The 15331-nt window shown below is 48.1% G+C and overlaps 5 protein-coding genes across 5 annotated transcripts; 1 reads left to right on the top strand and 4 right to left on the bottom strand.

Annotated features, from left to right (window-relative positions):
• Positions 1-1762: 1762 nt before the first annotated feature.
• Positions 1763-3274, bottom strand: Aspvir_005972 (uncharacterized protein; the record flags this gene model as incomplete). Its single annotated transcript, XM_043269182.1, has 3 exons — positions 1763-2652; positions 2700-3089; positions 3142-3274. 3 exons carry the CDS (start codon positions 3272-3274, stop codon positions 1763-1765), a joined length of 1413 nt encoding a protein of 470 aa, XP_043125117.1.
• A 1501-nt stretch (positions 3275-4775) lies between these two features.
• On the bottom strand, positions 4776-6887 carry Aspvir_005971 (uncharacterized protein; the record flags this gene model as incomplete). Its single annotated transcript, XM_043269181.1, has 3 exons — positions 4776-5356; positions 5423-5898; positions 5950-6887. The coding sequence occupies 3 exons, from the start codon at positions 6885-6887 to the stop codon at positions 4776-4778; spliced, it is 1995 nt and encodes a 664-aa protein (XP_043125116.1).
• A 2159-nt stretch (positions 6888-9046) lies between these two features.
• Aspvir_005970 (endo-1,4-beta-xylanase) lies at positions 9047-10191 on the bottom strand (the record flags this gene model as incomplete). Its single annotated transcript, XM_043269180.1, has 2 exons — positions 9047-9901; positions 9967-10191. The coding sequence occupies 2 exons, from the start codon at positions 10189-10191 to the stop codon at positions 9047-9049; spliced, it is 1080 nt and encodes a 359-aa protein (XP_043125115.1).
• Positions 10192-11086: 895 nt separating this feature from the next.
• Aspvir_005969 (uncharacterized protein) lies at positions 11087-11321 on the top strand (the record flags this gene model as incomplete). Its single annotated transcript, XM_043269179.1, has 2 exons — positions 11087-11108; positions 11173-11321. The coding sequence occupies 2 exons, from the start codon at positions 11087-11089 to the stop codon at positions 11319-11321; spliced, it is 171 nt and encodes a 56-aa protein (XP_043125114.1).
• A 378-nt stretch (positions 11322-11699) lies between these two features.
• Positions 11700-14859, bottom strand: Aspvir_005968 (molybdopterin oxidoreductase family protein; the record flags this gene model as incomplete). Its single annotated transcript, XM_043269178.1, has 5 exons — positions 11700-12403; positions 12460-14204; positions 14268-14501; positions 14548-14658; positions 14711-14859. The coding sequence occupies 5 exons, from the start codon at positions 14857-14859 to the stop codon at positions 11700-11702; spliced, it is 2943 nt and encodes a 980-aa protein (XP_043125113.1).
• Positions 14860-15331: the final 472 nt, after the last annotated feature.

The raw sequence follows: 15331 nt of genomic DNA, 5'->3' as shown, positions 1-15331 counted from the left end.
TCTACCTCCTGGTGTAGTATAGATATAGGATTTTTATTATAATTTCCCTATAGTTAGGATTCTATCTCCTAGATATATTTCCTAATTTCTACTTATCTAAGCTTTTACTTAAGCTAGTGTTCCCTTTCTAGGAGCTTATAAGTAATTTTATTATTATTATTAGGGGTAGTACTTATTAGTTACTTCCTCTTTTCTATATACTAGGCTTCTAATTCTATAGGGGTATTTACCCTTTCTGCCCTTTTAGGGGTAGGTTAGTTATTTATATATAGTAGGTAAATACTATTATAATTATTATCTAGTTATTTAGTTATAGATTTCATAAGATTAGTTAGTTCTTTATAGATAGGAATTGTCCTTTCCACTGTAGATATAGATTCATGGCATAGGTTTAGAGTTCTAGATAAAGATCTAGTGTTAACTATTATCTTGTGGTGTCCTAACAGGCTGATTAGATTTTTAAGAGTGATTAGAACTATAAGATTACCTACTAAGGGTTAATATTAACTAGTAAGATCAGTATAAAGGGAGTAAATATCTATATATTATCTAAGTAAGGAGAACTAATCACTAAGTTATAGAATACTCAGCTAATTATAGAGATATGTATAGTGGATCATATGATTAGCTAGGTCTAAACCCTCTGCACTATTAGTGTTAGCTGTGTATGGTGGCTTTATGGTTCGCCGTAGCCCTTAACATTCTATTAGACCCTAGATATTAGAATTATTTATAAACCTTATAATGCAAAAGATGTTATGCATAAGCTAGGTATTATTATTAACTATATTAATATAGATTATATAGGATGTATTAACACACACTATTTAACTACTAGATATATCTTTATATTTAATAATAGGCCTATCTTATAGACTTCTAAGCTATAATTAGTTATCTCTTTATCTATATATAAGGCTAAATATATTACTATTATTTATACTATAAAGAAAGCTATCTAGCTTATCTATCTTCTTAAAGATATTAGCTTTAATAGTATATACCCTATATAGATTAATACTAATAGCTAGCCTACTATAGACCTAGCCTATAATACTTAATTCCATGCTTACAGTAAGCATATTAATATTAATTATTATTAGATTAGAGATATAATAGTTAAGAAGTAGGTCTTCCTATAGTATTTTTTAATAGATAAAATAATTATAGATCTTATAATAAAGCTGCTTAGTTATCTAAAGTTTAATTAATTCTTTAAGGTACTAGGCTTAGCCTAGTAGAGTGCTATAAATAGTAGATCTTAATACTATAATTATAGATTAACTACCTAATTAGGAAGTAGCTATAATCTTATTAATTAAATCTAAGGGTGTATAGCTATACTCAGTATAGCAGAGATCTGATTATATGATCTTACTTAGTAGATAGCTCCTTCCACTATATAATAGTAAACATAGATTTATATACATAACAAATTAACAAAAATATCTTCATATTCTGAACCTCTCTCTGCTCATTCTACAATTTCCTGCTGCTTCCATCTCCAGGCATCCCGGTGCGTAAATCACAATGTCCTCTGTCCACCCGTCCCAGGCGCTATCAAACCCGAAGAGAAACTCACGATGGGCCTTGGCTCCTTCCAGCATATTGATCACAGGCAAGGCCATATCCAGACTACTGTTAGGTCAGCCGTCACATACACTGATTTGGATTGAAGGTTGGCATGAGACATTAAAAAGAAATGATTCTGGGCCGAGCTTGTTTGGGCTGTTTCCCGGTTACGGACGACTTGCTCATAGATTCATGCTTCATCCGGAAATGGCCACATTTTCCTCGCTTCCTCCAGCGATTTTTCTCCAGCCATCCGCTCGAGGAACAGAGACAGCAATTCCCGGTTCTGCCTTTGCTTTTCGGTAATATCCAGTTGAGGCGCAATCCACCCCTCAGCGTCAGTATCTAGACATTCCCACGCAAGGCGTTGGACTTCATGCCATGCTTGATATTCAGCAAATTGGCGCTCGTGCGTATTGATTTCCTCTTCTGTAACGGAGAAAGGACATCGTCCGGTAAATCCCAGGCCCGACCAATTCCGAAAGATTTCTATCAGGCATGCTCGAAGGGGAACAACTCCAACCTCGGAGACCTCTGCACACCGAATAAAAAGCTCTCGGAAGACACGCGGCACATTCATAGCATCATAGGCAAATCTGTCTTCAAGGTAGGTTGAAACTTCGTATGCCTTTGCCAACTTTGCCTGGGACCATTCCTGTCGCGCCAGTGATTTACTGTCTTCATCCAATTCATCAAACTCATCAGGGAGTTTCGGTTGCACAAACCCTTTTGTGTAATTGTGCGGGGGTCTCAGGAATATGGGCCACTGTGCCTGGAGAAATGCAGGCAACACTGATAGAGATTGAAAATCAATTATAGATACAATCTGTGAGCTTGCATCGGGCGCAACATATATGTTTCCCATGTGCAAATCTGTGTGCCACAATATAGGCCGGCTCGACTTGGTTAGAGTTGGGTGGGAATCCAACATGGGCATGAGGCTCATTGTGGATTGTAAAAGTTGGGCCTGTTCTTCAACACTTCCTTGATAGAACGTCGGTGGCCTATCCAAGCGCTTGCTCGATATCCGAGATAGCTCCCGCTTTGCGATAGATATTCCCAGATTTGATATCGTGCTCCCTGTGCAATGGTTAGCTAGCGTGACTGTCCCAATCCAAGGTACTCACATGGTCCTTGGTTGAAGTCCCCTTTTGACTGTCCGAGATCTCTGTCCCGATCAATGTGAAATGAACGATCACCAGAAGGGCCAATACAAAACGTGTGTGACGGATCAATAGTCTCATTGAGCATTTGATAAGTGGATTGCTGGGCGCCTGCATCTGCTCGAACATATAGCCCACCATACGCGGGAAATTGGATAGACGATAATTGGGCCTCAAGCTTCGTCAAGTTCTTGATGAGTTCCAACTTGTCAATTTCCGCCATGTCGGCCCATCGCTGAAATAGTGGCACCCCGGCGGCCTTCTCCATGACGATGTATTCGGCACCTACAGGATTCGAGCTGTCCGAGGACCACGAAAGAACGCGTGGAACGGGGATGCTTGTATGTTTCCGAACTGATTGGCTGGTGTGAGCAACTCAAATCAACGTGCAAGCCAAGAGACATACTGTACTCTAAAACGCCGACTTCAGACGCTGTTGTTAAGCACGCTGGACCGGCAATGCGGCAGGGGATCTTAGCAACGACCTCTTTTCCATTTTCTTTTCCCATCAGAAGAGCCTTGCTGAAGCCCCCTTCCATCTTCTCAATTGTAACTATGGGAGATGGCTCATCACCAGCGACTGCAGCAATATCGCAAAGAGTATCTATATTGAATCTCACGTAACGTCGATCAAGCTGGCGTTGTTCGGCAATAAGAAAATGGCCATTTGTATATGCAAAGAGTTCTTCGCGACCGATCGGTCTGCCTGGCCTAGTAATCAGACGGCCTTTCTTTACTTTCTTCCTTGCGTTTTTGGGTTACCTCGACAAAATATGGACAACTGGGCATTTGGTGGGCGATGTTGCATTGTCCTAAAGTTCCTCAGGATTGAAAACATTGGGTTCCCGGCGGATCGCTGAATATTATGAACTTGGCTATGTCAAAAAGAGTGTATCAATTTATTCTCACGTCAAGGGCTCGAGGCCAGTCCCTGGTGAATAGAAACAAGAGCGGAATGTCCATGATTCCATCCCTTGAGGTAGGCGGCTGGATCGGGCCAATTTGCCTCCGACGTTACAGCTTTAAGGACAATTCCGCAGTCCGACACGCTTGAAGCACTGGGCTCCAGCATTACTCGAGAAACGAAGGTGGCATTAGGTATTCACCATCGACCCTCTCTCCTTACCAGCTCAGGCTCTAATATACAAAATCAAGGCATCCCACCGCAGAGGATGAAAGTTGTGGTCGGCGGGTAGACTGCGGAGGAAAGTCTCGTCTCCTATCCGCATTGATTAAACTAGCAGAGGATCGCGTCAACGGCACTACCTCTGTTCCGGTTGAAAATATGATATCTGAGATTAAACAAACTCAAAGGATCCCAGATATGCCAAGAAATTTGAATTTTGGGAGGATTCCAAAAATGCACAGGACCGTGGTGAGGTTCCGTGGGTGTACCGGAGTATAATGAAGGCTTGTGTTGATATTGCTCTGATCTGTTTCCCTCTCGACATAATGGAACAAGACTTGGATTTACGGGACCCGCTGGAGATGAGGATAGGTGATATGATAGCAGGCATGGAGATCGTTGATGGGCGGTGCAAATCACGAAAGAACCCCTCGGTATTTCTGGTTGGGTGTCGAAGTGAGTTGCTGGGGCCTAATACTGCGGATCCATCTCGAAGGAAGAACGCCCTGTGGCATCAGTATATTACGCAGCTTATGACTGAAAGCGTACATGGGTACTTTGAATGTTCGGCAGCCACAGGTGCTGGTGTGGGTGAGTTGTTGGACGCAATGGTGCATGCCACGCTGCATCCACCCAAGAGAAGACTCGAACTGCCCAGAGATCGGTCTATTACTGGGGGGTTGCACAAGACACTGTATTATTTTGTGATGAATTGTCATATCTCATGGGCCGGGGGGTAAATCTAATCGGAAATGATTGCTAAACAGCTCGTCCTCCGTGCAAACCGGGTACAACAGGTCTGCCAGTTGCCTGATACCGTCGATTGCGATCTGGGTGATGTCGAATTCCTGGAAGGAACTCATCCAGTGCTTAATCTGGCCGTCGCAGAGACAAGAGGATATATGATTCCTGTATCATTGAACTTCATGCCCAACAACAGCATACCCATGGTTCATTCCCGTGCCAACACCTTCTGTGTCCAGCTCACCCCCTATGAGGGACAGATGAGGCCTCGAGTGGTTCAAAAGGACTGAACTTGGTGGCATTTCCTTCCCATTGTCTCGCCAAAGCCCTAGATTTGTATACGCTGCCTTGTGCAGCGCCAATGTCTCCTCTACTGCCCACTGGTCCCGTTTGTAAACGGTCTTTCCACGTCGCAGCCAGCCTACGACAGTATCCACTGTCAGGCCAATAATCACAATAAGGCCGCACACGATGAGTGTGAGAGCCAGCCCAAGAATCGAAAAGTTTTCATATCCCGAGGCATTGTTCAAGAGTTGGTTCCGGCATGCAGAACGCGCAACCGCATTACTAGGGACAGACACATTCCACCCATAGCCAAGCGTGTTGGGAGGGAGATTTTTCGGTGCAGTGGCCCATTCGAAGGCCCAAGCTTGCTCTTTAGCCAACGAGGTGGCAAACCACGTTGACACCTCAATTTGCCATTGGTTCGGCGGAAGATATGAATTGAGATTCATGTAGGCCATCATTGACGCTGAGACGAGAAGAGGGTTTATTTAGCTCGGGAAGGCATGAAGTAGAGCCATCATGGTTTGCTTACCGTTCAAAGCAGCGCCTCCTCGCCCATTCACATTGGAATACATACTCCGGTCAGTGTTTGCAGAGAGAAACCGTGAGACGGTTGTAAGCTGGGCCATATTGAACCCCAGAGTTGAACTTTCACCATCAAGCTTAAAAGCAGACAGGAATGTACTCATCTGGCCACCAAGCTCGGTGCAGCCGGAATCACCAGATCTGCTTGGGTTGCATACCTGATACTGGTCCACGCACACCAGGAGGTTCGCCTGATAGCTCTTCGACCACACTGTCTTATTGAATGTCGTGTTTTCCATGCTGAGGTTAGTCTCAACCTCGGCTGTGATCCAAGGATCATGGCTGGGTTGCAGGTACATGACACCGTTCTGATTCAGCATCATCATAGTGATGTCGGCGTCGGTTTGATTGATCCTTGGATCTGGGGCCCATGATCGAGTCGTCAGCAAGAAGCCCGTGGGATCGGCTTTGGCAAAGATTGCGCTGGTTCATTAGAATGTACGTTCTCTTGGGCCATCCTGTTGGACGACTCACCTTAGGCTGTAGCCTATCCCATCCAGCTGCGGGCTCGGGGTGTATTCGAAGGTGTAGTTTAAATATGGTTGGCCCATATAGTATTCTGCTCCAGCATTGACATAGATTATTGTACCGTATGTCGAGTCGTTCCGGGTCGTCCCTAGGCCGGATCCATGTTTGACTGGGGCGCAAGTCGCCACCCGCCTGAATTTAATCCGGTCTTTCGGCCGCGCGTTGACCCCAAAGTCTGTCTGCGAATCTAGAAGGCCGGTGTCCATTTGGAATGCCGACTGCCCGTTGTAGGCGCATAGCTCGGACGCAAAGGGGCAGGACGCGTTTTGATCCGTGGTAAATGGTATGCTTGGACGGGCGTATGTCCCGCACAGGAGTCCCGATGGGCTCCCCTGATAACATTGACGGACATAGGTCGCGGCTTCGTAGGTATCCTGCAAGGTTTTGAAGTTCATGACGGAATCTGAGGTGTTGAATGTAAACCCTCCACAAGCTGGCCCGATGATGATCGTAGAGTTGCCAGCCGCCTTGGTGATGTAACTTGTAAACAGACCAGACACACTGAACAGAAGGATGTTGAGAATGGCTAATATCGCGAACGGTAGGGACCGTCCAATGGCCTTGACCCGCCATGCTGTTCCCCCATTCTCAAATGGCAGCTTGATCAAAGCCCAAGCTGCACCGGCCGCAGTCTTGTTGCGGAGAATGAGCTGGCGCTGGGAGTGCAGTGCATCCTGCCCTTGGGCTGGTTCCGTGGTATAGGCTTGATGAAGGGCAAAGCTTAGAATAATCCAAAACATGGACCCAGTAAAGGAAACGAGCATGGCCAGAAAAGCACTCAGGACTCCTGCATGCTTCTGTGACAACGTCAATGTGGCTCCACGGATTGGACCTTCGGACCAGTTGATCCAAGGCCCAGTGTAGGTGTGGATGCCGTCAGACATGGCTTTCGACAATGATCTGATCCTGCTTAGCGAATTGATTCGGAAGGCTCGGACTCCCTGAGGAGGGACTTGACTTTTGAGCCCGTCTTATACTAACAGCTCGCAAAGTCAATTAATGCGTCCAGTATCCAGCATTCATATTACTCTGTGTAGTGGCTACTTTTGGAGCCAGCAGCTGAACTCCGATTAAAACGCCATTAGGCACCTAGTAACACCTGAGCTTTGAACTCGATTGCTTGAATCCGCGTCTTTCGCTTCAGCTGCCCGATTCCAGCCTAGCAAGCTGGGATTGGTAAGGGAGAGCGATAGGGCAGCGGTGGAGGCGTTAGTATCTCTTTCCTCATTGGATGCCTTATGATAGTCTTCAGACCCTTCTCGTATCGGTGAGACGCAAAGCGAGGCTGATACAGTGGACGAGTCTACTTTGATACCTCCAACGCGTCGGAATAGTGTCCACTGACCCTAGTGAAATATTCGGCACCAAACCCCCGACTCTCTCGGCTAGCTGTATATTCAAGTCCCTTGGATGAGTATGATCTTATGACGGAATTTGCTTTAAGTCTCGTATAAACGAAACGGCGACTGTAGATACGCGAAAGGATCCGTAAAATTGAAGTACTCCGTACGACACATGCTACTCCGGAGTTTGCATGCTGAGGGTAAAATACGTTGCCTTCGGATAATGATACGATCGATGATGATGGAAGTCCCATGGTGAGGCCTAGACTCATCCAAGGCGAGTCTACCGAATGTGGCTGCAGAAAGGTTAGAAAAAGCAAGTAGAAGCCGCAATGGACTTTACCGTAACCTTGCTTGGCAATGTGCACGAGCTGTACATGATGAGAAGAGCAAAAAGCTTGATACTATTCGTCACGGTTCATCTGACCCGTTCTAGCATGAGGCTGACAACGGTCAGAGCGACCTTCTCTACTGTCTGAGGTTCACATCACGCGCTACTATCCTGACCGCAGTCTATTTTGGCATTTTGACGCGAGTGGAACTGAGGACCCAGCAGTCCTTCACAGTACTTCTGGGCTTATAAAAGCCACTATGCATCACCATACAGTAAGTCTTATTTATTTATTTATTTATTTATTTTATTTTTTATTTTTTTTTTTGCCCCTCTTTTCACCATCTCTTTTGGATTCCTAGAGCATCAGGCTGCCTTTTAATATGTTTAGACTATGTCCAGTTTCCCAGAACACTTAGAGAGGTCAAGTCATGAGCGCTAGTTCTTTTCTTCAGAGCAAACATCGGTCGGTTTGGTTCTCAATGTCTTCCATATATTAAGCTTTGGTCGGGGTCCCATGCTGTTGTTATCATGTATCAATTTGTAAGGGAGGGAAGCTCGGATGTTGTCTGTTATATGACATTCTATCTGTCAATGTCACAAATGCCTCACATGTATCCTCATAACCTAGAATAAGGTGCGGTAAACATAATGTAGAACCAGCAGGATGGAGATTCCAGTTCACTATTCACGTTCTGACGTCTGGTTTGGATTGACGTTGAAGGGAAGTGCTTTATATATTAGAGCGCGGCGTTCAAAGTTGATAAAGCCCATCCCAGATGAGTGCTGCACTAGAATGCGTCTTGATTTTGTGATCCGTGCACGTCTATGGATTGCCTATAGTAGAAGCTTTTATCTCTGGGACGACTAGAACATGCAGTGGACTTGAGAAGTGGCATCTGGCGCCAGGTAAGGGAGGTGAATCCCTGTGCGTACGACAGGCGATTTGCGTTTCATCTGCCAGTTTACATTGCGCCCAAGGTGCTCAGTAGTCTGTTTGAAATGTCATAATAATTATCGGGTTGAGGAATTGCAGTCGATGCGGAAAAAATGAGCAGATAATGCCTGTGTCTCTCCAGGCTGAGTTAGAGAGGTAAAGGAACAATGTGCTATCTCAAGACATCTTAAGATAGGCAAGACTCTCAGGCTCAAAACAGTTTTCATTCCAATGTGATATGGTAAATAGCCTCCTTGTAAACACTGGTCGAGCATGAATATGGATCCACTAAGAGTAAAAGCTCGGTATACCCGACGAGATCTTAAATACGCCCCTGGTAATGTTTACACTAAAACCTTGTCTCTTATTAATGCTAATACAAGCTAGAAACCGACTCAACAACGGTTACGTCGTTCTTCACATGACAAGCGTCTAGCATACAGTGCAAGGCTTGTTCTGTAGCGCCTCGGCAGCAGCATAGAAGGCCGGCTTCGCCTCGAGCGTTTCATTGTATAGACAGGCGCCACCCTGTCCCGTAAAAACACCGGGAATCCATGAGTAGGCATCATCAAAGTCCCAGACCACAACGCCGACACAGCGAGGTCCAGCTTGCTTGCAACTGGCGACACTAGCATAGTAGTCCGCGGCCTGCTGCTTTTGGGCCTCGGCGGTGTAGAATGGGGCCTGAGAGAAACGGACGTCTAGTTCGGTGATGGCGACCTCAAGGCCGGCCTCGATGTAGGCCTTCTTGGTGGTGAGCTGGTCGGCCAGCGAAGGAGTCTCGCCGACGATGAAATGGGACTCGAGACCGACTCCGTCAATGCGAATGCCGCGCTTGCGTAACTCGGCCACTAACTTCAGAACAGCATCCGCCTTGGGACCGGGGTTCTCAATGCCATAGTCGTTATAATAAAGCTTGACTTGGTTGGCGTGAATCTGAGCGAGGGCTTCCTCGGCGTACTGGAAAGCAAGGTAGAAGTATTCCTCTCCAATTGTGTTGTACCACACACTGGAGGAGAAGGTACCATCCCCATTGATAGCTTCATTGACGACGTCCCACGAGTAGCAGCGCTTGCCAAAGTGCTGGACAGTCTTGACGATGTGGTTCTTCATTACTGCTTTGAGCTCCGTGGCAGTCCAATTCCTGGAGGTGACCCAGTCGGACACTTGGCTAGCCCAGACGAGGTTATGGCAGCGGACGCTGTGGCCATAACGATCGGCCAAGTCCATGAAGTAGTCGCCCTGGGTGAAGTTGAAGACATTCTGCCCGGGCTCGGTGTACATGAACTACGTGGACAGAATCCTCGTGTCAGCGCCAACACCGAATAAAAGAGTATCATCCGCTTGCTTACCTTCAATGCATTTGCGGGAGTCATTTCGCCGAACTGCTCTTGTAGGACTTTCAGATAAGGTTTGTCGGTTGTCTCAGATGTCCCAGGAATATCGGCTGCAGTGCCGAACCAAAGCATGCCATTACGCCGAGCAATCTTATGGAGGTTGACGTTGTTCTTGTTGCTCGAAGGCGCTCCCGTGGCCAGGCCAGCGAGGAAAGTGGTAGCGGCAAGGGAGAAACGCATCGTGAGTCGCAAAACGAGGATTCTTTGTTTGAATTTGGTAACAAAGTCACCAGAATGGACAGTCCGAGGCTGCACAGCGCTTTATATACGCTTTCGAAAGGAAAGGGGAGTGAAGCCATCGCGTCCTGCATTTGACCCGGCTGGAATGGAATTCCCGGCTCTAGATTGGGCTATTCCTCCCCGCAGGAACAACCGAGATGACCTTGTCTGGATGGAGGCAATTTCTCTGGGGTAGCTTGGGGAAATTTAGGCTATTATGCCTCGTATAGCCAATGACACCCGAGTGTACATCGCGTCCAGGCCAGCTCATGAGGAGAGGTTCGACAGAGCCGATTGTCCGAGGATTTCTTCGCTTTTGATAGTCAAACATTTTGCCGGCGTCACTTATCAATGATATATCTCTTTTCTGTAGTCATCTCAGAAATCCCTGTGTTGGCAAACGGGAATTCAGCCGGATGATTCATGCTAAATATATAGCAGCCGTGTGTTATTTGTGGGGTAGGAGATCAGAATACAAAGGTCGCAATGGAGAAACCCCATCAGCATGTGGATAAAGAGAAGACGATGGAAACCACATTGTATTCCCAGATCTAAAGTTGTGGACCATCAGCATCTGTTACCCCTAAACCTGCGATGTTTGTTGTTCTTCCAAAACGGGCCTCGACACCTCAGGCACCGTGTCCCACGTGTGGCTAGGGCGGTCAGGAACTCTACCAATGAAAGTGAATATGTCACATGCCTAGTCGCTTCTCTGGCGGCCGTCGTGCTTCCCCACACCCTCTTTGCTCCCTTGATCCCCTGCTAAACACCCTTCCTCAACTCCAGAGATACACTTCGACCTTGCTGTCAGAATCCATTGCCTCCTATCCAATAGCAATATCCCGCAATCATCAGAATGCCTGCTACGGACGCTCTCCGTACGTGGATTTTGCCCCGATTGACGTACTGAATGTTTGCTAAACTGTCGATTAACCGACTTAGAACCCCCACTTACCCCAGCCGAGCGGGCCATCGTCAAAAGCTACGGTGGCTGGACCCAATTCATGATCAGTTTCGGATTGAAGCCGTACGAGCTTGACGATATTGATGAAGCAAAGTCTATTGTTTCGTCCCTTGCTGCCGAGGATTAAGGAGTCGATGCAAACGCCTTTCCTCTTTTCAAGGACTTCAGAACGGCTGACGGAACATTGCATCCTTGCCGCAATACAATCGTTGATGGTGGGGAAGACCAATAATTCCAATCCATGAGGCCCAAATGCCAGTTGCTTCGTTGTCTTGGCTTAGATAAGCCTTAGATGCCCTGTGGAATTGCTACCAACATGTGCAAAAAGAAATCAAAAGGAAATTAATGCTAATATCGGAATCTCCAACGGCTGTTGTCCTTGCTGGACCTTAGAATCTTCACTAGGATCCAATGAGCAATATGGCTTTTGTATCGTTTAACTCAAAAGTCATGCTTCCTCAATACTCAGCCGAATCAACCAACTCCCCTTGATCAGACAAGTTCATCAACAACGAATATGACCGGCCATTCGAGAATCCTCTCCAGTTAATTCCTCTGGCGCCGCCGACGGGACCAGCAGCGTCTGTGAGCTTTTCACCTTGATGTGCTGGCTGACCCACCCTTTTTGTCTTCGAATGCCCTTCTGGGCAAATTTGACTGCATCGATGAAATCACAATCCCAGAGTGCCTGACTTGCAGGAGATAGAGCCGTCAGGTGTCCTTCGATATAGGTCAGAAACAAATCCAGAGACTGCAGCGCTGCCAGTGCCTCGTACGGATCGTCGGATTCACCAATCGCAGGGAAGATGCTGTCTCGTAGGCGCTCGGCCACCCGGCGACCATACTGTTGGCTCTCGTGGTACCGCTTGACAATGGGCTTGAATTGGTCCAAGACCTCACAGGTGATGCGTCTCATCACCTGGAGACCGCCTTGGACCTCCATATCATGAACCAAACGAGGGATCATGTCCACGTATATGTCGCGCAGCATCTCCAGTGCCTGATCAGTCGCTCCCAGCCACAGCTCTAGCCGTCGGATGAGCTTCTTGTCCTTGCCAGTGTCTCCTGCACTCTTTTCCACGTCGGGCTTCTTCTGCTCGACACTCCGAACGGCCATCGATTGCCGTTCTTGTTCCTTTTGGACGCACTTTTCAATGCGGACGGCGCCGGACTTGAACATCGGCTGTTTGGAAACTGGGTCCCATTGCTCTGCATTCGTTAGCATGCGGTTTTCAGTCACATTGTCTTCACGACATTGTACCTACCAATGGTAAGCTCATTGGCTGCCCGTGCTCTCCCGTCTGTAGCGTCCCAATACCCAAAGTGAAATGGAATGAAAACATGTCCTTCGTTGATCCCCCCGATTCTTACTGGGAGCTCAACACTCCCTCGTCGTGATCGCACGATCACCATCTCCCCTTCAGTCAGATGGAGGGCTTTGGCGTCTTCCATCGAAATCTGTACAATCGGCTCCTGATCGGCTTGCTGCAAGCGCCTCGCTCTCCCGGTTTTGGTGCGCGTATGAAAGTGGAAGACGTTTCTCCCGGTGGACAACAAGAGAGGGTAGTCCCCATCTGGGGTCTCCAGGGATGTTTTGTAATGTGCCGACTTGAGAATGGCCCGCCCAGCAGGATTCATCGCCTGGTATTGGGCCTTGGTGTACGGGGTACCGGTCTCCAGATCATGACCATAACTCTCACAGTAATCCGTGTCTGTGAAGAACTTTCCGTCGTCGAATAAGCGTTCTTTGCCATATGGATGGTCTTTTGTACATGGCCACTGGATGCCCGATCCACCAGTCAATTTCTCGTATGTTAGTTCGCTGCAGTCGAGGGGTCGACCGAACGACATCTTCCTCCACTCGCAAAACACCTCTTTGGGCGACGTGAAGGGAATCAATGGCTCCCCATACTTGTTCTTGAACTCCATACGCTTCGCATAGTCAAGCCAGATGTCAAGGTCCGCTCGAGCCTCCCCTGGGGGCTCAACAGCCTTCATGGATAAATGCATGGTTCGGTCGACGTTGGTGAAACATCCCGTCTTCTCGCCCCATTGCGCGGCAGGGAGAACGACATCCGCAATGGCCGCCGTCTCGGTCATGAAGATATCTTGCACCACCAGGAACAGCTCTGGTTTGGTGAGAAGATCTCGGACGCGCCAGAGATGGGGTAGGCTGACGAGGGGGTTAGTGCCAGACACCCAGAACATCTGGATGGTGCCATCCTCGATATAGTTGAGCATATTTTGAATGTGGGTGGGCTGGTTCCAGTGCGGCGTGTGCACGAGGTCAATCTTCCAGACGTCGGCTATCTCCTTCATATGTTGCTCGTTCTGGAAATTACGGAATCCCGGATACTCGCCGTCACATCCTGTCTCGCGATTGTTTTGAGCCGTCGGTTGACCGTTCATTTGGAGAATACCACTGCCCGGCTTGCCAATGTGTCCCAGCAAGAGGTTGATGTTGTTGATCTGGCAGGCGGCCGCGGTGGCCTGGTTTGATTGATAGACTCCCTGTAACGCAGTGGACAGTAAACTTCCACTGGTGCCGATGATCCCGGCGGCTTCTTTCAGCATACTGGCAGGGACGCCGGTGATTTGCTCCACATATTCTGGCGTATATTTGGCCACTGTCTTTTCCAGCTCCTGTCGCCCGACGGTATGTTTTTCCACCCACTCCTCATTCACCCAGCCGTTCTTGAAGAGCAAATGCTGCAATCCATTGAGCAGCGCAACGTTGGTCCCGCCTTTTGGCGCCAGGTGAACTGTCGCATGTCTGGCCGTCTCCGATTCTCGAGGATCCACGACCACCAGCTTTGGGGGATCGGGTCCGGCCAGGCGGTCCAAAACACGAGACCACAGCACTGTCTGAGTGTTCGCCATGTTGTGTCCGACCATGAAGATGCAATTTGTGAAGTCAATGTCTGTATACGAGCCCGGCTGGCCGTCGCTGCCAAAGGACTCGCGCATACTGGCGGCCGCCGTTGCCGTGCAGAGGCGAGTGTTGCCGTCCCTTCGGTGGTCAGCTTATTTTCTTGCGCACAACCGAGCGCTTGAGATGGTCAAAGCGACCTACATGTGCAGTGTATTCAGACCGGCCTTTCCGATCATAGCAAGGACGTAGTATTCCTCCAGGAACAGCTGTCCGGTGGTGTAGAAGCCAATGCCATGGTTAGTCAGACGTTTTTGAACGTCTTTCGTTTTCTGCACAATCAGGGACATGGCCTCGTCCCAGGATGCAGGTTCCAGCTTTCCATTCCTACGGATCAGGGGATGTTGCAGACGGTCCGGGTGGTTCATTGATTCCCAGCTGGGGACGTTAGCCGGTGGTCTGTCAGGCTCTGTTGCTCGCTTACCCATGAAGACCTTTGGGCCCCAGTCTTCCCCTGTTGACACGGTCAGTGATACGCCCGCGCACACCGACGACTTTGCCATTTTTGACTCCAATGTCCAAACCACAGCCATTACTAGAAAGATTTGAATAAGAGGTATCCTGACCACCGTAGGAAGGGTGCTTACCTGCATAGCACACAAGCACTCTGTACCCATTTCTCCGGCTCCTCCAGCGTTCGTACATCGCGTCGCGTCGGCCACTCGTGCTTGTAGGGCGTGCGCTGTCCATAGACATTCGCAATTGAGTCTCGTGTCTCGTATACTTTGGTCGTCATTTTGTTGTAGCCTCGGCCGATCTATAACGGGGCAAAGTGCTTTACATGGGCCAATAACCCACGTGACTGATAGTCAAGACTCGAATGTGGGTTTCTCTTTTTCTGAATTCAAATCAATCCTCCCTTGTACATTAATTATCCAAAGTCTTTTGGAGTCTGTAGATGAAGCCAGACGCAGGGACCTCTGCTTGACCCCGCTGACGTAGCGATTCGGCATTTCGGCCCATCGCGGAGTACCATGGAGATATATCTTTACCTAATAGCAAACTAGAGTTTGGCCCAAAGCTTGTTGTCCGGCAGTTGTGCACTCAGAAGGAATTGATATTGGTTCGGCAAACGAGGGGTGACAAGACAGAGTTTAAGGGTCTGTAGTTGGGAACTTGGGATGACTCCAAAGTGACGGCATCCATCAACACCTGCACTCGGCTTCTCCGCGGCATCCACGAAATGCCTCAAAACAGGTCTCGTGGTG

Source organism: Aspergillus viridinutans (assembly GCF_018404265.1).
Source record: "Aspergillus viridinutans IFM 47045 DNA, scaffold_3, whole genome shotgun sequence".
Lineage (NCBI taxonomy): Eukaryota > Fungi > Ascomycota > Eurotiomycetes > Eurotiales > Aspergillaceae > Aspergillus > Aspergillus viridinutans.
This window is presented reverse-complemented; position numbering and strand designations above follow the sequence as displayed.